The sequence below is a fragment of the Palaemon carinicauda genome, chromosome 3, assembly GCF_036898095.1.
Source record: "Palaemon carinicauda isolate YSFRI2023 chromosome 3, ASM3689809v2, whole genome shotgun sequence".
In the NCBI taxonomy this organism is placed as follows: domain Eukaryota; kingdom Metazoa; phylum Arthropoda; class Malacostraca; order Decapoda; family Palaemonidae; genus Palaemon; species Palaemon carinicauda.
This window is the reverse complement of record NC_090727.1, coordinates 124,308,794-124,334,233: the sequence shown is the minus strand read 5'-3', so window position 1 is coordinate 124,334,233 and position 25,440 is coordinate 124,308,794. Positions and strand designations below refer to the sequence as shown.

Genomic DNA, 25,440 nt, shown 5'->3' with positions numbered 1-25,440 from the left:
AGAGCAAGAGAAGGTGTGGCTTTATTGCTGAGTGAATGAATGACAGGTAAAGTAGTGGAATGGAAGGAGATATCATCTAGGTTAATGTGGGTAAGGGTTAGGTTGGGTAGGGAATGTTGGGCTTTTGTTAGTGCGTATGAGCCAGGTTGTGAGAAAAGTTAAGAAGAGCGGAATGAGTTCTGAAATGAATTAACTAGGTGTGTAGAAGGACTGGGTAGAAGGAATTATGTAGTTGTCTTGGGTGACTTAAATGCTAGAGTGGGCACTGGAGAGGGAGAAGGTGTCATTGGGAAGTATGGCGTACCAGGTGAAAATGAGAGTGGTGAGAGACTGGTAGATATGTGTGTTGAGCAAGAGATGGTGATAAGTTCTAGCATTTTCAAAAAAGAAAGATAAAAACAAGTATACATGGGTAAGAGAGGCATATGGAAGAGTGGTAGAAAGGGCGTTAATGGATTATGTGTTGATAACTAAAAGAATGTTTGGAAGATTGAAAGACGTGCACGTGTTTAGGGGTATGGCTAACAGTATGTCTGATAATTTTTTGGTGGAAGGAAAATTAGTTGTAGCAAAAGAGTGGGGGAATAGAGTAGGTGGATGTAAAAGGGAGCTAGTGAGGGTTGAAGAGCTAATAAAACCTGGGGTAAAAAGTAAATATCAAGAAAGGTTGAAAATGGCATATGACGAAGTGAAATTAAGAGAAACAGGTAATTTAGAGGAGGAGTGGAAGTTACTAAAAGAAAATTTTGTTGGGATTGCAAGTTATGTATGTGGCAAGAAGTTTGTTGGAGGCAGCATGAGGAAGGGCAGTGAATGGTGGAATGAAGGAGTGAAGGTAAAAGTGGAAGAGAAAAAGAGGGCTTTTGAAGAATGGCTACAGAATAATAGTGCAGAGAAATATGAAATATATAGAAAGAAAAATGTGGAAGTAAAGCACAAGGTAAGTGAGGCAAAGAGGGCAGCTGATCTGAGGTGGGGTCAGGGATTGGGTCATTCATATGAAGAGAATAAGAAGAAGTTTTGGAAAGAAGTGAAGAGAGTAAGGAAGGCTGGTTCAAGAATTGAAGAGACAGTGAAAGATGGAAATGGAAGGTTGTTAAAAGGAGAGGAGGCAAGGAAAAGGTGGGCAGAATATTTTGAAAGTTTACTGAATGTTGAGGATAATAGAGAGACATATAATTGCTGTTGCAGGTGTTGAGGTGCCAGTGTTGGGAGATGAGAATGAGAGAGAGATTACAAGAGAGGAAGTGAGGAGAGCACTAGATGAAACGAGAGTAGGAAAAGCATCTGGTATGAATGGTGTGAGAGCTGAGATGTTGAAGGAGGGGGTGTGGGCTGTACTTGACTGGTTGGTGAGATTGTTTAATACTGTATATGTTTTGTGTTGTCAATGGTACCAGTAGATTGGGTTTGTGCATGTATTGTACCACTATATAAGGGTAAGGGAAATGTGCATGAGTGTTGTAATTCAAGGGGTATTAGTTTGTTGAGTGATGTGGGAAAAGTGTATGGTAGAGTACTGATTAATAGGATTAATAATAAAACAGAGAATGCAATCTTAGAAGTACAGGGTGGTTTTAGAAGAGGTAGGGGTTGTATGAATCAGATTTTTACAGTTAGGCAGATATGCGAGAAATATTTAGCAAAAGGTAAGGAGGTGTATGTTGCGTTTATGGATCTGGAAAAAGCGTATGATAGAGTTAATAGGGAAGCAATGTGGAATGTGATGAGGTTATATGGAGTTGGTGGAGGGTTGTTGCAAGCAGTGAAAAGTTTCTACAAAGGTAGTAAAGCATATGTTAGGATAGGAAATGAAGTGAGCGATTGGTTTCCGGTGAGAGAGGGGCTGAGACAGGGATGTGTGATGTCACCGTGGTTGTTTAACTTGTATGTTGATGGAGTGGTGAGAGAGGTGAATGCTCAAGTGCTTGTACGAGGATTGAAACTGGTAGACGAGAATGACTATGAATGGGAGGTAAATCAGTTGTTGTTTGCGGATGATACTGTACTGGTTGCAGATGCAGAAGAGAAGCTGGGCCGATTAGTGACAGAATTTGGAAGGGTGTGTGAGAGAAGGAAGGAAGTTGAGAGTTAATGTGGGTAAGAATAAGGTTATGAGATGTACGAGAAGGGAGGGTGGTGCGAGGTTGAATGTCATGTTGAATGGAGAGTTACTTGAGGAGGTGGATCAGTTTAAGTACTTGGGGTCTGTTGTTGCAGCAAATGGTGGAGTGGAAGCAGATATACGTCAGAGAGTGAATGAAGGTTGCAAAGTGTTGGGGGCAGTTAAGGGAGTAGTAAAAAATAAGAGGGTTGGGCATGAATGTAAAGAGAGTTCTGTATGAGAAAGTGATTGTACCAATTGTGATGTATGGATTGGAGTTGTGGGGAATGAAAGTGACGGAGAGACAGAAATTGAATGTGTTTGAGATGAAATGTCTAAGGAGTATGGCTGGTGTATCTCGAGTAGATAGGGTTAGGAACGAAGTAGTGAAGGTGAAAACGGGTGTAAGAAATGAGTTAGCAGCTAGAGTGGATATGAATGTGTTGAGGTGGTTTGGCCATGTTGAGAGAATGGAAAATGACTGTCTGCTAAAGAAGGTGATGAATGCAAGAGTTGATGGGAGAAGTACAAGAGGAAGGCCAAGGTTTGGGTGGATGGATGGAGTGAAGGATGCTCTGGGTGATAGGAGGATGAATGGCGAGCGATTGTGACGCAGTTCCGGCAGGCTCTGCTACTTCCTCCGGTGCCTTGGAAGACCGTGGAGGTAGCAGCAGTAGGGGATTCAGCATTATGAAGCTTCATCTGTGGTGGATAACGGGAGAGGGTGGGCTGTGGCACCCCTAGCAGTACCAGCCAAACTCGGTTGAGTCCCTTGTCAGGCTGGGAGGAACATAAAGAGGAGAGGTCCCTCTTTCTGTTTCATTTTTTGATGTCGGCTACCCCCCAAAATTGGTGGAAGTGCCTTGGTGTATGTATGTACAGTGAACCCTCGCTACTTCGCGGTTCGACCATCGCGGATTCACCACTTCGCGGATTTTTTCCATAACCCATATATATACAGTAATATATATATATATGTATGCATGTATTTATGTATATATGTAGGTATGTATACGTGTATACATATAAATATATATATATATACACACACACACACACACATATATATATATATATATATATATATATATATATATATATATATATATATATATATATATCTAAAGTAGGAAGATGTGATGTAGTTCTAAGGGAAAAGTATGGGAAATATGTCTGGGTAATAAGCAAAGCTCTACCTCCAGTCTGTTTCTACATTATGATCAGAGATAAATGTAAACAAAACATTGGTTGCCATTTTTTATCGTGCTTTTTAGCATGTTTAGGAAATGCATGATATAAAATCACCTTTAATATTTGTGCCTGTTTTAGTTTAGGGTACTGTAGTACATGCATTAAGTGTTCTGTACATTAAAGGGTAGTTTGTTAACAGTACTACGTACAAGGGAAGGTTTTAAAAGTCTGAATATACATGTTAAATGAATAGGTAAATATAGTGTCACTACTTCGCGGATTTTCACCTATCGCGGCCGCGACTGGAACCTATCTACCGCGATAAACGAGGGTTCACTGTATCTTCAATACAGTGTACACGTTAGAGCAAAACTTCTCATTTGCTCAACCTTTCATTCTTTCAATTAATGTTGCATTAAGAAAGCCAGTTCTATGACTGACATTTCATTTCTTAAGCAAATTATTACCATATTTCCCGTATCATATGACACTACACGTGGTAACACGCACCCTATACTTAGCTTGGTAATTTTTGGAAAAAAGAAATTGAGGTTTTTAAAACCTACTATAGCAGCAATTCTAGCGTGATTTTTCGTCTGGCACAGTAAATTTTCATATTTTGGATGTATTATGAAATGTGACAGAACTATTAATTAGCTGTACATTTGTTAACCCAATTTTATTATATCATATAAAATACAACAAAACCAGTAGTACAGTAGTTGCATAGCATCATAGTAATGTTTTCAAGTGTTTGTTTACATGAAACTTTTTAACTTGAAGTGAGATGTTTATTCAAGGTTCTGTTCAGCAATAACTATGTATTATTTTGGAGGCCATGCAACAGTCATTACTAAAATATTGTTTTATTACAAAATATCATCAAAATATGAGAAAATATATAAGTACTGTATAAACAACTAATGCAACCTAGCATCGTCTGCTTGCTTAACACTAATTGGTATGTTTGCGTGTAGATGGTGTTGGCAACTTGGTGAGTAATCAATCAAGTGTTCACCAAAACAAAACCAAATATCTTGTTACCTTCATTAATTAAAGGAAGGGCAATTATTTATTACACATGATTGATAATTGTGGGCTTATTTTATGTCTAGTGAGTGTGAGCATTTTCATGTCAATACTGGGGCGTTTGAGAGTTGTCAAACTTCCCGGTACAACTTTACCTTAGTGTTATGAAGAAGGGTGATATTTTGGGGTATTTTTTTGGAAAAAATGGACTTCTTATGACACTGGAAATACAGTACTTTAAAAAATCTTTGAGTTCACATAAATATACAAAGCTCAGCTTTACAATTGACACTTCTAAATTGAGATTGCATGCTACTGCTATAGAGCATGGTTTTAGTTGAAGCCAATTGGGTTTGGGGAAATACAAAGAGTTTGATCACAACCCTCAGAATTCTGTCCTAACCAAGGAAGTAAGGCGCTCAACACAACAAACTATGTGGAACAGCTATCTAATATTCATTTCACCACCCTTACCAACAAAATTCTCTAAGCCAAAGATTCTCAAGAATTATGTGAGAAAAAAAATTCATACAAAAATACAGTATATTGTTTTTCCTTTCAGGATATAAATTACTTTCTTATTAGCCTTTATAAAAACATTTAAATATAATTAGGGGATAAAATTAGTTGACATTTAGTTTTACTGAAAAAAAATGATGTATCAAGAAATTACATCAATTTAAAGAAAAAAATATATTTTGTCTAAATAAATATCATCTACAGTATACAAGTGTGTAAAGGGAAACTTAAGGGCCAAAGCTAATCTTATTCCTTGCTGGATACTCTAAGCGGAGATGTCTTGTCACACTATTTATGATGCATCAGGATCTGGTTGACAATCCTTAATACATCTAGAAATATGGTACGTTCATGGGGTAGAGAGTTTGGTCATTATAATGCAAGCTTGCATTTCATATGAAATGCTTGTGGAAACAAACATTTGAAATCCTTATCAAATAGCTCTTTGGTGAAGTAGGCCCTAAAATGGAACCTTTACAAGGCCAGGGTAGAAAAATGTTATTTTTATTAGTAAAATAAATTTTTGAATATACTTACCCGATAATCATGTAGCTGTCAACTCCGTTGCCCGACAGAAATCTACGGACGGGATACGCCAGCGATCGCTATACAAGAGGGGGGTGTACTCACCAGCGCCATCTGTGGTCAGGTACTCCAGTACTTCTTGTCAACACCACCTCAATTTTTTCCTCGGTCCACTGGTTCTCTATGGGGAGGAAGGGTGGGTCAATTAAATCATGATTATCGGGTAAGTATATTCAAAAATTTATTTTACTAATAAAAATAACATTTTTCAATATTAATCTTACCCGATAATCATGTAGCTGATTCACACCCAGGGGGGTGGGTGAAAACCAGTGTACATGTTAATCAAGAAGCTAAGTATCCCGTATTTCATTTTTATCAGTTATTCAAAATAACAAATGAAAATATAAGTACCTGGTAAGGAAGTCGACTTGAACCATTACTCTGCCTTTAATAAGTACGTCTTCCTTACTGAGCGCAGCGGTCCTCTTAGGAGGCTGAACAACTCTTAGGTGCTGAAGTATAAAGGGCTGCAACCCATACTAAAGGACCTCATCACAACCTCTAACCTAGGCGCTTCTCAAGAAAAGAATTGACCACCCGCCAAATCAACAAGGATGCGGAAGGCTTCTTAGCCTACCGTACAACCCAAAACAACAATAAAAGCATTCAAGAGAAAGGTTAAAAAGGTTATGGGATTATGGGAATGTAGTGGCTGAGCCCTCACCTACTACTGCACTCGCTGCTACGAATGGTCCCAGGGTGTAGCAGTTCTCGTAAAGAGACTGGACATCTTTGAGATAGAATGATGCAAACACTGACTTGCTCCTCCAATAGGTTGCATCCATAATACTCTGCAGAGAACGGTTCTGTTTGAAGGCCACTGAAGTAGCCACAGCTCTCACTTCATGTGTCCTTATCTTCAGCAAAGCAAGGTCTTCATCCTTCATGTGAGAATGAGCTTCTCTAATCAGAAGCCTTATGTAATAAGAAACTGCGTTCTTAGACATGGGCAGCGAAGGTTTCTTAATAGCACACCATAAGGCCTCTGATTGTCCTCGCAAGGGTTTTGACCTTTTAAGATAGTACTTAAGAGCTCTGACAGGGCAAAGTACTCTCTCCCGTTCGTTACCCACCAAGTTGGAAAGGCTAGGAATTTCGAACAATTTAGGCCAAGGACGTGAAGGAAGCTCATTTTTTGCCAAAAAACCGAGCTGTAAGGAACATGTAGCCGTTTCAGATGTGAAACCTATGTTCCTGCTGAAGGCGTGAACCTCACTTACTCTTTTGGCTGTTGCAAGGCAGACGAGGAAAAGAGTTTTGAGAGTGAGGTCTTTAAAAGAGGCTGACTGGAGAGGTTCAAATCTAGATGACATAAGGAACCTTAGGACTACGTCTAGATTCCAGCCTGGAGTGGACAACCGACGTTCTTTAGAGGTCTCAAAAGACCTAAGGATGTCCTGCAGATCTTTGTTGGAGGAAAGATCCAAGCCTCTGTGGCGGAAAACCGCTGCCAACATACTTCTGTACCCCTTGATCGTAGGAGCTGATAGAGATCTAACATTCCTAAGATGTAACAGGAAGTCAGCAACTTGGGTTACAGTGGTACTGGTAGAGGAAACTGCATTGGTTCTGCACCAGCTACGGAAGACTTCCCACTTAGATTGATAGACTCTGCGAGTGGATATCCTCCTTGCTCTGGCAATTGCTCTGGCTGCCTCCTTCGAAAAGCCTCTAGCTCTAGAGAGTCTTTCGATAGTCTGAAGGCAGTCAGACGAAGAGCGTGGAGGCTTGGGTGTACCTTCTTTACGTGAGGTTGACGTAGAAGGTCCACTCTTAGAGGGAGAGTCCTGGGAACGTCGACCAGCCATTGCAGTACCTCTGTGAACCATTCTCTTGCAGGCCAAAGGGGAGCAACCAGCGCCAGCCGTGTCCCTTCGTGAGAGACGAACTTCTGAAGAACCCTGTTGATGATCTTGAACGGCGGGAATGCATACAGGTCGAGGTGGGACCAATCCAGCAGAAAAGCATCCACGTGAACTGCTGCCGGGTCTGGAATCGGGGAACAGTACAATGGGAGCCTCTTGGTCATTGAGGTAGCGAACAGATCTATAGTTGGCTGACCCCACAGGGCCCAAAGTCTGCTGTACACGTTCTTGTGAAGGGTCCATTCTGTGGGGATGACTTGACCCCTCCTGCTGAGGCGATCTGCCGAGACATTCATATCGCCCTGAATGAACCTCGTTACCAGCGTGAGCTTTCGACTTTTTGACCAAATGAGGAGGTCCCTTGCGATCTCGAACAGCTTCCTCGAATGAGTCCCTCCCTGCTTGGAGATGTACGCCAAGGCTGTGGTGTTGTCGGAGTTCACCTCCACCACCTTGTTTAGCAGGAGGGACTTGAAGTTCCTTAAGGCCAGATGAACTGCCAACAACTCCTTGCAATTGATGTGAAGCGTTTCCTGTTCCTGGTTCCATGTCCCCGAGCATTCCTGTCCGTCCAATGTCGCGCCCCAGCCCGAGTCTGATGCGTCCGAGTAGAGATGAAGGTCGGGGGTCTGAACAGCTAAAGAGAGACCCTCCTTGAGAAGAATGTTGTTCTTCCACCACGTTAGAGTAGCCCTCATCTCTTTGGAAACAGGAATAGAGACCGCCTCGAGCGTCATATCCTTGTTCCAGTGAGCTGCTAGATGGTACTGAAGGGGGCGGAGGTGGAGTCTCCCTAACTCGATGAACAGGGCTAACGATGAAAGAGTCCCTGTTAGACTCATCCACTGCCTCACCGAGCATCGGTTCTTCTTCAGCATGCTCCGGATGCACTCTAGGGCTTGGTTGATTCTTGGGGCCGACGGAAAAGCCCGAAAAGCTCGACTCTGAATCTCCATTCCCAGGTAAACGATGGTTTGGGAAGGAACGAGCTGGGACTTCTCTAAATTGACCAAGAGACCCAGTTCCTTGGTCAAATCCAAAGTCCATCTGAGACTCTCCAGACAGCGACGACTTGTGGGGGCTCTTAAAAGCCAGTCGTCTAAATAAAGGGAGGCTCTGATGTCTGCCAAGTGAAGGAATTTCGCAATATTCCTCATCAGTCGCGTAAACACAAGAGGTGCCGTGCTTAGGCCAAAGCACAGGGCTTGGAATTGGTACACAACCTCTCCAAAGACGAATCTCAGAAAAGGTTGGGAGTCTGGATGGATGGGAACGTGAAAGTAGGCGTCTTTCAGATCCAACGAGACCATCCAGTCCTCCTGCCTGACCGCTGCTAGGACCGACTTCGTCGTCTCCATTGTGAACGTCTGCTTGGTGACATAAGCATTGAGCGCACTGACGTCCAGCACCGGTCTCCAACCTCCTGTCTTCTTGGCCACCAGGAAGAGACGGTTGTAAAAGCCCGGGGATTGATGGTCCCGGACTATCACCACTGCCTCCTTCTGTAACAGGAGCGACACCTCTTGATGTAACGCTAGCCTCTTGTCCTTCTCCTTGTAGTTGGGAGAGAGGTTGATGGGAGATGTGGTCAGAGGGGGATTGCGGCAGAACGGAATTCTGTAACCCTCCCTTAGCCACTTGACAGACTGAGTGTCTGCACCTCTTCTTTCCCAGGCTTGCCAGTAGGTCTTGAGTCTGGCTCCTACAGCTGTCTGGAGAGGAGGGAAGTCAAAGCTTGCTTTTCGTGGACTTGGCACCTTTCTTGGACTTGCCCCTGTGACTGTCTCCACGGGAACTTCCTCGGCTGGGGGCTCTGCCACGAAAGGGCGGAATGAATCTGGTAGCAGGTGTATCAGCCACAGGGGTGCGGTAAGATCTCGGCACTGAAGGTACGATTTTAGCCTTACGTGCTGAAGAGGCCATGAGGTCATGCGTATCTTTCTGGATAAGAGCCGCAGCCATCTCCTTGATTAGCTCCTCTGGAAACAGGAACTTGGAGAGAGGAGCAAACATCAACTGTGACCTCTGGCAAGGGGTGATACCAGTAGATAAGTAGGAGCATAGATGTTCCCTTTTCTTGAGGACTCCTGAGACAAAAATAGAAGCAAGTTCGCCAGAACCATCGCGAATTGCTCTGTCCATACAGGACATGATCAGCATGGCCGAGTTTTTGTCAGAAGGGGCAGTCTTCTTGCTCAAGGCCCCCAGGCACCAATCGAGGAAATTAAAAATTTCGAAGGCGCGAAAGACTCCCTTCAACAAGTGGTCCAGATCAGAAAAAGTCCAGCAGACCTTAGAGCGTCTCATAGCCGACCTACGGGGAGAGTCAACCAAACTTGAGAAGTCAGCCTGGGCAGAGGCAGGGACCCCCAAGCCTGGTTCCTCTCCCGTGGCATACCAGACGCCCGACTTAGAAGCCAGCTTAGGAGGAGGAAACATAAAAGATGTCCTTCCCAGTTGCTGCTTGGACTGCAACCAATCCCCTAAAACCCTCAAAGCTCTCTTTGATGATCTGGCGAGGACAAGCTTGGTGTAGGCAGACGTAATAGGCTGCATGCCTAGAGAAAACTCGGATGGGGGAGAACGAGGGGTTGCAGAAACGAAGTGTTCAGGGTATAACTCTCTGAACAGAGTCAGGACCTTACGAAAGTCTAATGAAGGTGGCGACGACTTGTGTTCCTCCACATCAGAAGAAGGATCATCCAGGTGCGCAGCTTCATCCTCAGAAACCTCATCTCCTGAGAGTTGAGAAGCGAGAGGTAACGGTATAGCGGCATGCTGAATGGCTGAATCCTGTAGAACGGGTGCACGCGCACTTGAGGATCCATCATCACGCCTCTGCTGAAAAGGATGAGGGCTGGCAATGACAAAGTCATGAGGCTGGGGTGAAGGAGGTTCTGCGGAGGTCTGAGGAGCAAGCGTGGTCAGAAGCGAATGCTGTAAGGCATGAGGCTCATGCTGCATGGTAAGCGGTTCGTGTTGAATGGGAAGAGGCTCATGCTGCGAAGAATGCGGCTGCTGCATGCGTTGAGGAGGCTGCCTCATAGCATGAGGTTCCTGCCTCAAGGGTTGCGCCTGCCTCAAGGGTTGAGGAGGTTGCTGCGCAGAGAGAGGCTCTTGCCTCAAGGGTTGAGGCGGTTGCCGCATAGCATGAGGCTGCTGCCTCATGGGTGGAGGAGGTTGCCGCAACGCATGAGGCTCCTGCCTCAAGGGTTGAGGCGGTTGCCGCATAGCATGAGGCTCCTGCCTCATGGGTAGAGGAGGTTGCCGCATAGCATGAGGCTCCTGCCTCAAGGGTTGAGGAGGTTGCCGCATAGCAAGAGGCTCCTGCCTCAAGGAGAGAGGAGGTTGCTGCATAGCGCTGGTACCTGGCAACTCCCAATGCGGCAGCTCACGCATGGAGGCAGGAGGAGCCTCAACATCATACGTCTGGCAGGGTGGACTGCGCAGAGGTGGAGGAGCGCTCGCAGGAGGAGGTGTGCTAACCTTCTCTGCCTGAAACTCCTGCATCAAAACCGCAAGCTGAGACTGCATTGTCTGCAGCATAGACAACTTGGGATCAACAGAAGTTGGCTGCCTCATAGCATGAGGTTCAGTAGAGGCCTGTTGAGGCATCGTCTTACCTCTCTTAGGAGGTGTGGAGTCATCAGATGACTGCGGCGAGTCCGAACTGGCCCAGTGGCTACACCTGGGCCGTTGGACTCGCTCGGCTGGGACCTTACGTTTAAGAGGTCGTGAGACCTGGGTCCAGCGTTTCCTCCTGGAAACATCTTCCGCAGACGAGGAATTTAAGGGCTCAATCGTCTGGGAGTGGAAGTGACGATCTCTATCAGATACGCCCGCAACCACTGAGGATACAACTGTGCGCCGATCAAGGCCTGCCGAACCCTTTTGCCCTTCGACTTTGCTTCTCCCCTGGGCTTGGGAGCTTGCAAGAGGTCCCGGACTGGGAGGACGACTGGCACGCACAGAAGTATCCTCATGCGCAACACTGACACTGACACTAGGCACAGCACTGGCACTAACACTTCCCACTGCACTTTTCACTTTAAGTTCCTTGACATCTGCCAAGAGAAGATTGTGGTCACTCACTAAAGACTCCACCTTATCACCTAGAGCCTGAATGGCACGTAACATATCCGACATATCAGGCTGAGCACTCGTAATAGGTTCGGGGGTCACCACCACAGGGGAAGGAAAAGGTTGAGGATCATGGGGGGAGGAATAAACCAAAGAGCGAGAAGAACTCCTCCTAACTCTCTCCCTCTCTAACCTAGTCGTATACTTGAGGAATTCATTAAAATCGAATTCCGAAAGCCCAGCACATTCCCCACATCGATCTTCCAACTGACAGGATTTTCCCCTACAGTCGGAACAAACGGTGTGAGGATCAACCGAGGCCTTCGGAAGACGCCTACTACAAGTCCTAACACTACATCGCCTTTGTCTAGGAGCTTGAGAGTGGTCGGACATCTTGAATTTAGAGAACAGTCAAGGGGGAATTCCAAAGTAAAGCAAAGATCGTTAACCAATAAATCAATTTAATTCCAAAAGCTATCTAAGCTAAGGGAAAAGCTTCCTGTATAGCGAAGGCTAAATTTTAGAGCAATACTTCACCAAAACCGTGAACAAAGACTCCAAAATCAACAGCGTATCCATGTAGGTCTTGCCGGCGGCACGACAGAGGAAAAATTGAGGTGGTGTTGACAAGAAGTACTGGAGTACCTGACCACAGATGGCGCTGGTGAGTACACCCCCCTCTTGTATAGCGATCGCTGGCGTATCCCGTCCGTAGATTTCTGTCGGGCAACGGAGTTGACAGCTACATGATTATCGGGTAAGATTAATATTGAAAAAGGTAGGGTATAGGTACTTATAAGTGGCTTACTATATTTGAAAGTCGACAATACTGAACTCGGCTTCCAATAGTATTTGTGGGAAGATATACGCAGAACTTTAAGGCTGGATAAGAAGCTGCCCCCAAGGCATCTGAACATTACCACAGAGACTGAAGACCCCTGATGGGCTATACAGTACTGAGTAATCTGAATTTGGGGTATAAAAAATAAAAATTCAGAAAGAAAAAGTATTCTTTACAGACAAAACACCCAATCATTTGCTGTTATTCAGAATTTACAAGGAAGGACATCAGGAGAATAATGTGTATAAACATCACTATATCACTGGCAAGAGAAAACTCAATCCATTGGTAAGTCATGATAAAGAAAGATGTCTGATAGTGAAGCAGACAGGAGTTCCAATAAACACAGGATCCATAGCCACCTAAAATGACAAATTCGTAGATAGTTTGTATTTTTCCTAACTATACAAACCTTAGCTATTTAATAGGGGTATTACTTTCGGCGTAGCTGAAATGACGAGTCATTAATTTTTAACGAGGGTTTACTACCCACACCGCTAGTTAGCAGGGGTAGGGGAGGGTAGCTTGCTAACCCCCCCCCCCCCCTACACCTGTGCTTGAGCTCACTTTGCTTGGAGGTAGGACTTCAAGGGGGATAGGGCTGGCGGGCAAGTTTGGTTAGATAGCTAAGGTTTGTATAATTAGGAAAAATACAAATTATCTACGAATGTCATTTGTTCCGTAACTGGAATACAAAACACGCTATTTAATAGGGGTGACTCACCCATTAAGAAGGGTGGACATCCCAGCCAGCCTGGCTTTTGGCTTTGCCCGGGGACTCGTTATTTGAGTGTGTAAGCACCCAAGAAATAAGGAGTCCCTGCACCTCGCTAGAACCTTGCTATGCAAGGACTGTGGCCTACGCGAGCTGTGTGTGAAGGCATGAAGAAGTGTGACTCGTCCTAGGAAGTTGTTCTGAAGTTCTTTAGATGGAAACTTGTAGACTAGGACTCTCCTAATACCACCTCGTTAGGGTATGGGGACGTAAGAGTATTAATCTTAATGCTAGGAACACAAGGGAGCATGGTTTACCTGCAGTGGTTTGAGGTCAGCTATGCAGAGAACCCAGGATGCTGCCTTCCCCAAGAGAGGGGATGATGAAGAAAAAAATAAGGGCCAGTCAAACCTTTTCATTCATGCAGACTAAAACTGGGTAACAATGCCCTCAACCTTCTGCTACTTGTCCAAAAAGGAGCTTGAGGTTTTATACCAGCTGTTGTGCAGCCACCACAGGGCCGATAGCGAATGTATCAAGTCTCCTGTGGGTCACGTCTTGCAGGTAGTGGGATGTGAATGTTGTTTGAAGTTTCCACACCCTAGCTTGAAGAACCTGCGTCACTGAAAAATTTCTTTTGAAGGCCAGGGACGTAGCTATGCCCGACATCATGTGCTCTAGGGCGATATGATGGAGGAGGGTCTGGATTCAAGGCCAAGTCAATAACCCTACGAATCCATGCAGAGATGGTGTTCTTGGTGACCCTCCTCTTAGTCCTTCCTGTGCTGACGAATAGAGCTGGCACATGAGGACGGGCTGCAGCTGTTCTTTTGAGGTACAGCCTCAAACTCCTTACTGGGCATAGTAAGAGATGGTCTGGGTCATCTGTTACAGTACGGAGACTAGAAATCCGGAAGGAGTCGAATCGAGGATCCGCCACTCCAGGATTCTGAGTCTTAGCAATAAAATCAGGGACGAAGCTGAACGTTACCTCCCTCCATCCCCTTGAATGGGCGATGTCATACGAGAGACCATGGAGTTTGCTGACTCGCTTGGCCGAGGCCAAAGCTAGCAAGAATACCGTCTTCCAGGTTAGGTGGCGATCTGATGCCTGACGTAATGGTTCATAGGGAGGTCTCTTAAGAGACCTGAGAACTCGAACCACATTTCATGGAGAGGTCTCACTTCCGACTGAGGGCAGGTAAGTTCATAACTACGTATGAGTAGAGAAAGTTCTAGCGATGAAGAAATGTCCATTCCTTTCAGCCTGAAGGCTAGACTTAGCTAAGTGATAGCCTTTCACTGCCAAGACTGAAAGGCGCATTTCTTCACGCAAATACACGAGGAACCCCGCTATTGTTGAAATAGTGGCATCGAGTGGAGATATACCCCTTCCACGACACTAACCACAGAAGACTTTCCACTTTGCCTGTTAGACTGCTGCCGAAGACTTTTGCAGGTGCCCACACATCCTGACAGCAACTTGTTGTGAAAATCCTCTCACAGAGAGATGTTGGATAGTCTCCAGGCGTGAAGTCGTGGTGAACCTACGGCTTTGTGGAAGACGTTGGCATGTGGTTGTTTGAGTAGATTGTGTCGTGGAGGGAGCTCTCTTGGTAGCTCCGTTAGGAGTTGCAGAAGGCCCGGGAACCATTCCGCGTGATGCCATAGCGGAGCTACGAGGGTCATTGAAAGATTGACCAATGTTCTGGTCTTGTTGAGTACCCTCCTCATCAGACAGAACGGGGGAAAGGCGTAAACATCGATGTTGTCCCACCGTAGTTGGAAAGCATCTTGCCAGAGAGCCTTGGGGTCTGGGACTGGGGAACAGTACAGAGGGAGCCTGAAGTTCAGGGCCGTTGCGAAAAGATCCACAGTCGGAGAACCCCACAAAGTCAGGACTTTGTTAGCTACTAGATGATCCAAAGATCATTCGGTATTCACTATCTGAGAAGCTCTGCTCAGATTGTCGGTGAGCACATTCCTTTTGCCTGGAATGAAGCGTGCCGATAGTGATATCGAGTGGACTTCGGCCCATCTCAGTATCTCTACTGCTAGATGGGATACTTGTTGATGTAGGCCACTACTGTGGTGTTGTCACTCATCACCACCACAGAGTGACTTGCCAGGTACTGTTGGAACTGTTGAAGGGCCAGAAAGACGGCCTTCATCTCTAGGAGATTTATATGGAGGTACAGTACTTTTCTGACGCTGACCAGAGGCCTGAGGTCGTGTGGTGCAGCACGTGCCCCCCCCCCCCCCCCCCTGTTTTTTGAAGTGTCCGAAAACAGCATCAAATCCAGGGGGAGGACGAGAAGATCCACTCCTTTTCGTAGGTTCTCGTCTGCCACCCACCACTGGAGATCCGTCAGTTCCGCAGGTCCCATGGGGATCTGGATGTCCGGGGAATCGTACCCTTGATTCCACCGGGACTTGAGTTGCCACTGGAGGGATCTCATCCTGAGGCGACCGTTGGGAACTAGACGAGCCAGCGATGAAAGGTGACCGAGGAGACGTAACCACGATTGGGCTGGAAGTTCTTCTCGTCTGAGAAAAGGCCTTGCGACTTTCCTCAGCCTTGCTATCCTGTCGTCTGATGGGAAGGTTTTGTGGAGATTGGTGTCTATAATCATGCCTAGGTATACCAGTCTTTGAGTGGGAAGCAGTGAGGACTTCTCGAAATTTACCATGATCCCCAGATCTTGGCAAAGTCTCAGAAGTTTGTCTCGGTGTTGAAGAAGGGATGACACCGAGTCTGCTAGGATTAACCAGTCGTCCAGACAACGGAGGAGACGGATGCCAATCCTGTGTGCCCAAGATGATATTAGGGTGAACACTCGGGTGAAAATTTGTGGTGCTGTGGAGAGACTCAAGCACAGCACCTTGAACTGGTACTTTCTGTTGTCTAGGCTGAATCTTAAGTACTTCCTTGAAGACGGATGGACTGGGATCTGGAAGTACGCATCCAGTGTGCATATGAAGTCTTGCGGTCATACTGCTAGTCTGACCATGTCCGCCGTCTCCATGCTGAACGGAGTTTGTTTGACAAACTTGTTCAGAGCCGAGAGGTCGATGGCTGGTCTCCAGCCTTCAGACGCCTTCTTTACAAGAAAGAGTCGACTGAAGAAGCCTGGGGATCCATCGAGGACCTCTTGAAGAGCGCCCTTCTTCAACAGGGTCTGGATTTCTGCCCGAAGGGCTTGCTCCCCTTGCCGATCCCATGGCAAGGGAGCTCGATGACACTGGATTCGTCATCAGGGGAGGTAGAGATGTTATGAACGGGACGCGATATCCTAGACTGATCACGGAGATTGTCCAGGAATTGGCCCCGAGTTGCTTCCACCTGTTTGAGCAACTTTGTAGGCATCCCCCACTGGTGGACATGCAGAGGGCCTGCCTATCCTAGCGTTTGCGGCCTCGGCTGCTCCCTCTAGGATTCTTGCCTCCCCTGGAGGACTTTTTGTCTTTCCTTCCTTTGACAGGAAAGGGCTTAGACACCACGGTCTTCGCTGCTGTCGTCGTTTTAGCGGTCTTGACTGGATGGGACTGCTGTGGTGCTGGAGGCTTATAGGGCTTAAATGTTAAAGTACTATGAAGGAGGGACTCTTGATGAGACTTCCTCCACCTCTCAGCGGCCTGTTCCACATCCTTAGGCTCAAACAAGATGGATCCCTCTAGAGAGGAATGTCTGAGCCTATTGATCTCGGTGCTAGGGACCTTCTGATGGAATCTCTCACCTACTGCATCCCGATGTTTTAGAATAGTATTTGCCCACAAGTTCAAGACTTGGTGGGCCAGAAACTCGATCGTGCGAGTACCTGAGAGAAGAAAGGTCTCCATAGCTTTCCTGGTACGTTCTTTGGAGAAATCCTCAGAATGTATCAGGATACCTAAGGTCCTCAACCAGACGTCGAGCCACGAAGTGGCTTGCATAGCACACTTCGCAACTTTCTCCTGGTTAAAGATCTCGGTTGGTGAGAATGAGACCTGCCGGTTGGAGAGTCTCTTAAGAGGGACTCCCCTGGTACGCTCTTCCAGCGAGTGGTGAAGAGGAAGAGCTAAACAAGGCTCCTTAAGGATCTCAAAGTACCTCCTCTGCTGTATGCAAGGAGGTGGAAGGAGCTTATTGGTGGCACTGGAACGGTTGGAGGAGGACATCTCAGAGAGCTGTAGAGAGATCTTGTCCCTGGTACTCTTAACCCCTGAGACCAGGGCAGTGCTGCACTGGTCTTGGAGGGTTTCTGAGTACCAAAGACATGGTCCAAGACCGTGTCCTTGCCCTCTCGAGGAGGGATCTCTGGGTCGGAAAACCCGTTGAGAGCCCTCATTAGAGTCAGAACTTGCCAAAATGCATGTTCTGACTCTTGCTGGTCTCCTCCTGATGTAGGACTTGCAGCGAAGACTCCTTCTGTCCCCAAAGGCTCTTCTTGGGGAGAGTTGCGGACGTTCTCTGAGTGGCTAACTGGCTCCATCCTAGTCCTAGTAGAGGACTTCGGTAATGTTTTAGAGTCCTTAGATTCCTTCCTGGGAAGGATGTAGGACTCCAACATTGACGAGGATGGCATGTTCCTTTCAGTCCCCACCTGAGAAGACATCTCGGCGCGAGGAGAGGTTTCCCTCATTGGTGCAATGGGAGAAAGTCTCTCCTCGCGTGATTCCCCTGAGGACGGGAAACCTTTGTCCGAAGGGGAAGGAGAGACAGTCTGGGGGAAAGAAGGAACCTCCCTCGAAGGTCTGCGTGGAGTCAGTTTTGCCCTTGGAGGAGTTACTGCGTCCGGAACTCCTTTTTCTCTTCAAAGGGGTAGAAGTAGCCAAGGATCTGTGCCCCAATTCAGAGAAGACAGGCTTGCACGCCTGCGTTATGGCTCTGATCAGTGCACCAAACCAGGGCTGTTGGCTGACAGACGCGCTGTCAGACATACCCCTTGAAGGGACAGGAATTGAAGGATCCCTGGGAGTTCTCATCATTGGTGGGTTTGCCTGAAAAGGCTTTGGGATCCTGGACCCCTCTAGATGTTTCCCTTCTCCCACAATGCACGCTGGTATGCACTTGCGGGGAGGGGAATGAGGCGATGGTGACCTTGCCGTTCGTAGTTGAGCAGTCTCGGGCGCGGGAGGATATTGACGCTCGCGCGAGGGAGAGTAATGGTGCTCGCGCGTAGGAGAATACCGGGGGCCACGCGTGGGAGACTTCTGGCGCGCGCGGGAGACTGCGGGCGTGCGCGTGGGAGACTGATGGCGCACAGGAGCGCGTGCGAGAGACTGTGGGCGCACAGGAGTGTGTGCGGGAGACCGTTGGTGTGCGCGCGCAGGATCAAGGCGTTGAGTGTGCGGGCGTGAGTTCGCGCGTGCCTGTACCAGTCGTAGGGCACGCGCATGCAGGAGAAGGACCCCTAGCGCACGGGCGCGCAGTTGAAGCCTGTGCTGCTCGAGGTCGCGCGTCAGAATGTGGGCACGAATCCATAGGAGAGGATGGGCGAGTGCGCGCGGGTATCCTTGCGGATGCGTGCGGGCGATGGCGAGAGCTGGAACGTGGGAGAAGTCACTCTAGTTGACTTCCCAGTAGTGCCCAGATCAGTAGATCGTGGGTGCGCAGAAGAAATAACTGCTGGGCGTGAGCGCTGGCGCGCAGGATAATCGCTGGCGAGTAGGAGAGCTCTGGCGTGCAGGAGAGCGCTGGCGCGTGGGAGAGCGCTGGCGCGCAGCTGGGCATGGGCGCGTATTCTTAGGCTCAGGCAAGGCCTGGCGCACAGGAGAACATGGGCGCGTATGTGCATGAGTGCGTGCATAGCGTGTAGAAGAACCGGGCTCCTGTTGGGACGTATGTGCGTGTTGGCGCATACGCCCTTGATGCCCTGTGTTAGAGTTTGTTGACGGAGCCTGACGAGCTACTATAGCGCGTTAGTCAGGTTTCGTTGGCGCATAGCGCGTATCTAGTTGGTGCGCCTTAGTGTGCTCAGATGAAACCTTGCTAGATTTATATAAGAACGGTGAAGGCAGGTCGGCAGGTCTGTCGGGTGGAAGGTCGACGTGTCCTTTAAAAGGACGACCTTCCACCGAAGTAGATTGCGAACGATCTGCAGAAAGGTCCAGGACCAATGCAGGAACAGTGACCGGTGATTGATGTCGAGGCTCCTCTGCGGGGGACTGCATCGAAGATGTTGAACCGACGAGGCGCCTCCTCACCGCAGGTGAAGGAAGGCCTCTCTGGTGAAGAGGAAGGCGACCCTTGCGACGACTGCGCCCTCTGGGGGCCGTAGGGTCACCGAGCTGACCTTCTGCAGTCTTCCGAAGAGGAGTCTGTAAGTGAACTTCCCCGAGGGGAAGAAACACTAGCAGGAGAGACTGTTGGACTTAGTTTCTCCCTCGTTGGTTGAACAGGAACGGGAGAAACTAAGCCGTCAGCTACCATAGGGTTTGAAGAGGCAGAGGTGATGGGTGATACCGCATTGGATACCTCTGACACCACAACGTCGACAAGAGACAGAGGATCAACCTCTGCCGGTGACAGTGATTGCTTGACAGCGGCACCCTATCGGATGTAGTCAAGTAAAACCTCCTTGGAGGACGAACTCTCAAGCCCCAAGTCGGACAAAAGCTGAAAAAGGGGGATTAGTGACATATCCTCCCCCGGGGGGAGAGGTGGAGCTGGTTCGCTAGGGGAAGCAACGTCATCTCTCGAGCCCCGAGTTTGGTAAACAGTACATCGGTCTACGCTACCACTCGACGGTCCCGATCGAGTGGGAGCTTCGGAGGAGGTTTGGGCAATGGAAGAATAGGCCTTGGGTTTTTCTCCTTTCAAAGAAACTTTCGAAGGAGAAATATCCCATTTAGACTTCTTCTTCCGTCGTCACGAAAACCTCTCCCACTGGGAAGTAGACCACTCCCTACACCTGTTATTGCTATCACACCGTTGGCCCCTACATGAAAGGCAAAGGACGTGAGGATCGGTCTCGACCGCCGACATGAATGTTCCACAGGGGCGGTCGGGAAACCCAGGGCAGGTGCGCATATTCGCAGAGGCCAATTTCACACACAAAACTAGAAAAGAAAAAGCAAAAAAGCATTAAATTTCTGCCAAATGACGGCGAGGATGAAAGCGGACACATCTGACTACCATCCGAGCCGAGAGCAAAGTGAGCTCAAGCAAAGGTGTGTGAGAGGGGGGGGGGGGTAGCAAGCTACGCTCCCCTAACCCCGCTAACTAGCAGTGTGAGTAGTAAACCCCCGTTAATAATTAATGGCTCATCATTTCAGCTACGCCGAAAGTACTACCCCTATTAAATAGCGTGGTTTGTATTCCAGTTCGGAACAAACTCACAGTAGTACATCAGGTTGCATCATTGTATGAACACGAACGAAGCCTAACGAGAATACATAATACTCCTGATTCCACAGATACAAAAAATTATGGAAACTAAGAGAGTCATAGATATAATGGCAGCAAAAATTTTGTAGTTGATTAAAGCATAAATGAAATAATATGCTACAACTAAAAATTCTAAAACTACCATGATAAATCTCAAATCACAGCTACAACAACATTAACAATAAAAAAAAGTTTACCTGTATGAGGCAAGTAAGGTAAAAGGATCCCCATGGTCCGACTCCATATTTTTTATTGCTGCCAAGCATTCCGGGTCTCGATAGGCACGATTAGTGAAAGGACTCTGTACACTCATGGCAGCTGCTAGAGACAAGACAGGATCTACCTGAAAACATAAATGGCACATTATGAAATATGCTGCCTGCCAAAACACAGCTGATGGAACTTCAAACAAAATTGGAATGCAGTCAAAATTGGAAAGTTAAAAAGCATGAGATTCCACACGCATGCAAGGAATATTAAACAAAAAATTAATAAAATACAAGGCATTTTTATAAAACATTTACCCCTTTAATAAGAATTCCTAAACAAACCAATGGAAAATGCACAGAAGATTGTTTCCTTAATCCATAATACATACCTATAATCTTACTTATACAGGTATTGCAATACCCAGAATGGAGCAGTATAAATAGGAAAGAATCAACAAAAGAAAGATAGTTTCATCTCCAGTCTCCTTTACAGAGAGTATCTCTTACTAGAAGATGCCCCTTCTCAAGATGTCACATTTATTAGCAGCTTCAATACTGTTAGAAATTAGTAGGAGAAGAATATAACTCGAGTGATGAAGCAGCACTGCCAGTAAATAATAGTATTTCAACTTTAATTTGGTATTAAAATCTTAAAATGTACAAAACTCTTTTCTTTATTCTGTATCCATTCTGTACTAGCTACGTAAGTAGTTATGTATCTATTCACCTGTTCCCTAGTTTGTAATTTGGTTTTCGTAAAGGCCTTGGAGCATGTGATGCCCTTCTTACAATCTCAAATGCTGTACAGAAATCCCTTGATTGTGGTCAGGAAGTTTGTATGATTAGCCTTGATTTTAGTGCTGCCTTTGACCGTGTTAATCATGGGGCCCTTGTTTCCAAACTCAAACAGTTGGGAGTGGGTGGGTCGTTTCTTAGCATCATTATTGAATTTTTAAGTAATAGATCGCAAAGAGTTGTTGTTGATGGGCACCATAGTGAGTATAGGAATGGGATAATGTTTCTTTAACTTTATATGACTCTTAAAATTTTAGGTGTGATTCTCGACAGCAAATTTACTTTTGAGAAACACATTAGGTCTGTGTCTTCTTCAATAGAACAAAAAATTGGCTTATTGAGAAAGTCTTTCAAGATTTTTAGTGATCAATCTATTCTGAAAAAGTGTTTTAATTCTTTCATTTTACAGTACCTTGTTTCGAGTATTGTTCGCCTGTGTGGTCTTCAGCTGTTGATACTGTCTTAATTTGTTGGACAGGAACTTACGGTCAATTAAACTTCTTATTCCTGATCTAGATATTAATCTCTAGCACTGTCTTTCTATTAGTTCATTATGCATGTTGCATAAGATTTCTTATAATTCTGACCATCCATTACATTCAGATCTTCCCGGACAGTTCCATCCTGTTCGTAATACTAGGTATGCAGTAAATTCTAATAGCCAGGCCTTCTCCATCATGAGGCTCAATACTACACAGTACCCTGGAAGTTTTATTCCAGCTGTGACCATGTTGTGGAATGATCTTCCTAGCCGGATAGTTGAATCAGAAGAACTTCAAAAGTTCAAACTCGCAGCAAATGTTTTTATGTTGAACAGGCTTACATACCGGTAAGTCCTTTTATAGTTTATACAGTAAATCAAATATGTTTTAATGTTGTTAATATTTATAAAATATTTTATTTTACTTTTCATTACTTCTTACATCGTTTATTTATTCCCTTATTTCCTTTCCTCTCTGGGCTATTTTTCCCTGTTGGAGCCCTTGGGCTTATAGCATCTTGTTTTTCCAACTACTGTTGTAGCTTAGCTAATAATAATAATAACAATAATATTCATAAAGATAATTTTCTTCCATGTTTATTTGTTACTACAAAATATACATAGGTCAAAAAGAAATTCCAGGATTCAATAAGATGCATATTACATTTATGTTCATCTATACCGCATACTTTTTGCATTGAGAATGTAAATTTTAACTTGAATGTTATATCTTTTAAAGTTGGGTAATTGTCACAAATCTCCTAATCACTAACATGTTTGTTGGGAGTCAATATCTTCACCACTAATGTACCTTCAAAATCCCTTTTCATATAAGGACATATCACTGGGATACAGATACTAATGAAATGTGATAAAACGAGCAAAATAATTCCCTCGGGCACACGATTCTGATGTCACACTCCCCTGCTTATTAACTACAATATCACATTATGAGTGTTTTAGGATAATCAACTTTCAATTTTGTGGAAAAAGACTGGTCCTGGGGTATGTTTATTACTAATGACTATGCCATCAAATAAAGGCGGAGTAAATTACTCACTTGGCTGAAAGTCGCTGAAATTGATTACATTTTAAAGATGTTAAACATTTACTGGCCAACAAAGTGGATTTTCTTTCTTTTTTTTAGCTCTTTCAGCATACGAGGGTTAACAGTCAGAACAGAAGCTTGGGAGGGAGGTGCATTGGACTGCTAATAGTCTTATAAGTTGAGAAAGACCAGGAGGGAGAGACAAGAGTCTTGCTGAGAAAGGAAGAATGCACAAAGTTAAAAGGAAAAAAGGTTTTCAAAAGATTGACTACGAGAGTTGTGTGATATTGGAGCTTTATAAAAATTGGCATAAGAGCTCCTAAAAAATGAACTACCTAACATTCTTATGGTCCAAGATCAATATCCAAAGTATTAGCTCAAACTGTTAATTAATAATGGAGTAGTGACAGGTAATCTTGCAAATTCTTAACCACCTCACTACAAGGCAGCGGATCCACCCATTATAGCTACACACAAGATTTGTCACCATAATATATAGATGCACACTTACTTTATAATAACCTACATTTTCATGTTCATTTGCTTTATTACTGATAACAGAATAAACTTTTCAAAAGTTTGCTTTATTTTCTTTTATACAGTATTTCACTCTAAAAAACTGATTATACTGTAGAATAATTTTCAGATTTTTTTTTATATTTTATTCTAAATAATAGTAAAGCACAGTGATTCTGTGTGTAAAGAAAATTATATAATCATTGTGACTTATGAAATAGTTCCATGATAGAGATAGCCGTAGAAAGATATAAAACTCGTTGGCAACGGACCGTCCATATGTTATACAGAAATGTAAAGAAAATATCAGTTTGTTTTCTTGGACACATGAAGTCAATTATAATGTATACAGTAATTATAAGGCATATATAACATATGAGAGAGAGAGAGAGAGAGAGAGAGAGAGAGAGAGAGAGAGAGAGAGAGAGAGAGAGAGAGAGAGAGAGAGAGAGAGAGAGAGTGTTACAAGGATTTTGAATGTCTAAAAGACCTTTTCATCTTTCCATGTGGACTCCATTTGCTCTTAGGTAGAGCAATTCAAATTAAGTATTTAGAGAGTTCTTATGATCTTGTCTAACTTATTCTTGAGCTTGTTTACCATATTACTGTATACATCCGCTGGAAGTCTATTCCATGTATTTGCTATTTTGTATGTAAAGAAATTGCCACATTGAGTGGTGGTGTATCTTTTCAATTCCAGTTTGTATCCATTACCTCTGGACTGATTTGTGCTAAGTGCTAATGGATTGTTGTAATCTATATTTGTTATTCCTTTAAGAATTTTGAATGCCTCTATTAACTGTCCCCTTAGCCATTGAGTTTGTAGTTCAAACGTTCCATCCTCCATCTATATCCAAATAGCCTTTCTGTTCAAACTAGTTTGGTGGCCCTAGCTTGTACTGCTTCCTGTCTATCTATATTCTTCTGAATACTGTACTTGGGGCACAATGTCTTTGTTTCTGTATTTGAATTGCCTCTTTATGTAACCTATTAGTTTTTATACTTGCTTTCCAGCTTTTATGCTCTGTTTGGTTAACTTCAAATCCTTGCTGATAGAAATACCAAGATCTTCCTTCTGGTTCACACTTTCTATTTCATTTCTCAGCAGCGATTAATCTGATTGTGGGTTACTATGACATATGTGCACGACTTTGCATTTCCCATGGTTGAAAGGCATTTGCCACTTTCAAGACCATTCCCCTAGCTTCATTAGATCCTCTCTTAAGGCTTCTACGTCTTCTAAGTTTGCTTCATTTATGCATAGTTTAGTATCATCGGCAAATTTGACAATTCTACTAGTTAATCCTAAATCTATGTCATTAATGTAAATCCGAAATAGTAATGGGCCAAGGACGAATCTTTGAGGTACTCCGCTTGTAATAGCTGCCCCCTTTGAAGCTTCTCCATTGATTACAATTCTCTGTTTTCTGCTTGTTAGCCGATCTAAGATCCATTCAGCTGGCTCATCAAAGATGCCTAGTGCTCTAATTTAGACCATTAATTTTATATGAGGAACGTAGTCAAAAGCTTTTTGAAAGACTAGGTATATAATGTCTATTGTCCTGCTTTTGTTATAAACGTTAAACGTGTTGTGGAAAAATTCCAATAGATTTGTCACACATGATCTCTTTTGTCTAAAACCATATTGGCTGCCTATAAGAAGATTGTTTTTCTCTACTATAATTGATTAAAAAATTTTGCAAGGCACTGAAGTTAGACACAGTGGTCTGAGGTTGCCAGGTTCTACTTTTGGTCTCTCCTTGTAGATTGGAGGAACATTGTCTAGTTTCCTTTCTTGTGGTGCCTTATTTCATTGGCTGTCTTTTCAGAACATTTTGTAAAAGTGTGGGGTTATCTCTTCTAGTTCTATAATCTCTGGTGGATGAATATCATCTGGACCCGGTGCCTTAGAATTACAGTCCTTTTATTTCCTTTTTTACATCAGCCATAGTAAAGGCGATTCTATTTAATGGTTGTGGCCCTTCATACTTGATAGCTAATTCGGGGAGGGCCGCTGATTCTTCCCTAGTGAATACAGTTGTGAAATATGCATTCATCAGTTTAGCTTTTCCCAAATCATAAATCAAAAG

General features: G+C 44.9%; 1 protein-coding gene across 1 annotated transcript in view; it reads right to left on the bottom strand.

The window, feature by feature from the left end:
• Nucleotides 1-25,440, bottom strand: part of LOC137638465 (probable ATP-dependent RNA helicase DHX34) — a 70,611-nt gene that overhangs the window by 3,540 nt on the left and 41,631 nt on the right. Inside the window, exon 2 of the mRNA XM_068370542.1 lies at nucleotides 20,499-20,644. Within this exon, the coding sequence (XP_068226643.1) occupies nucleotides 20,499-20,644 (146 nt within the window). The remainder of the gene's footprint in view (nucleotides 1-20,498; nucleotides 20,645-25,440) is intronic.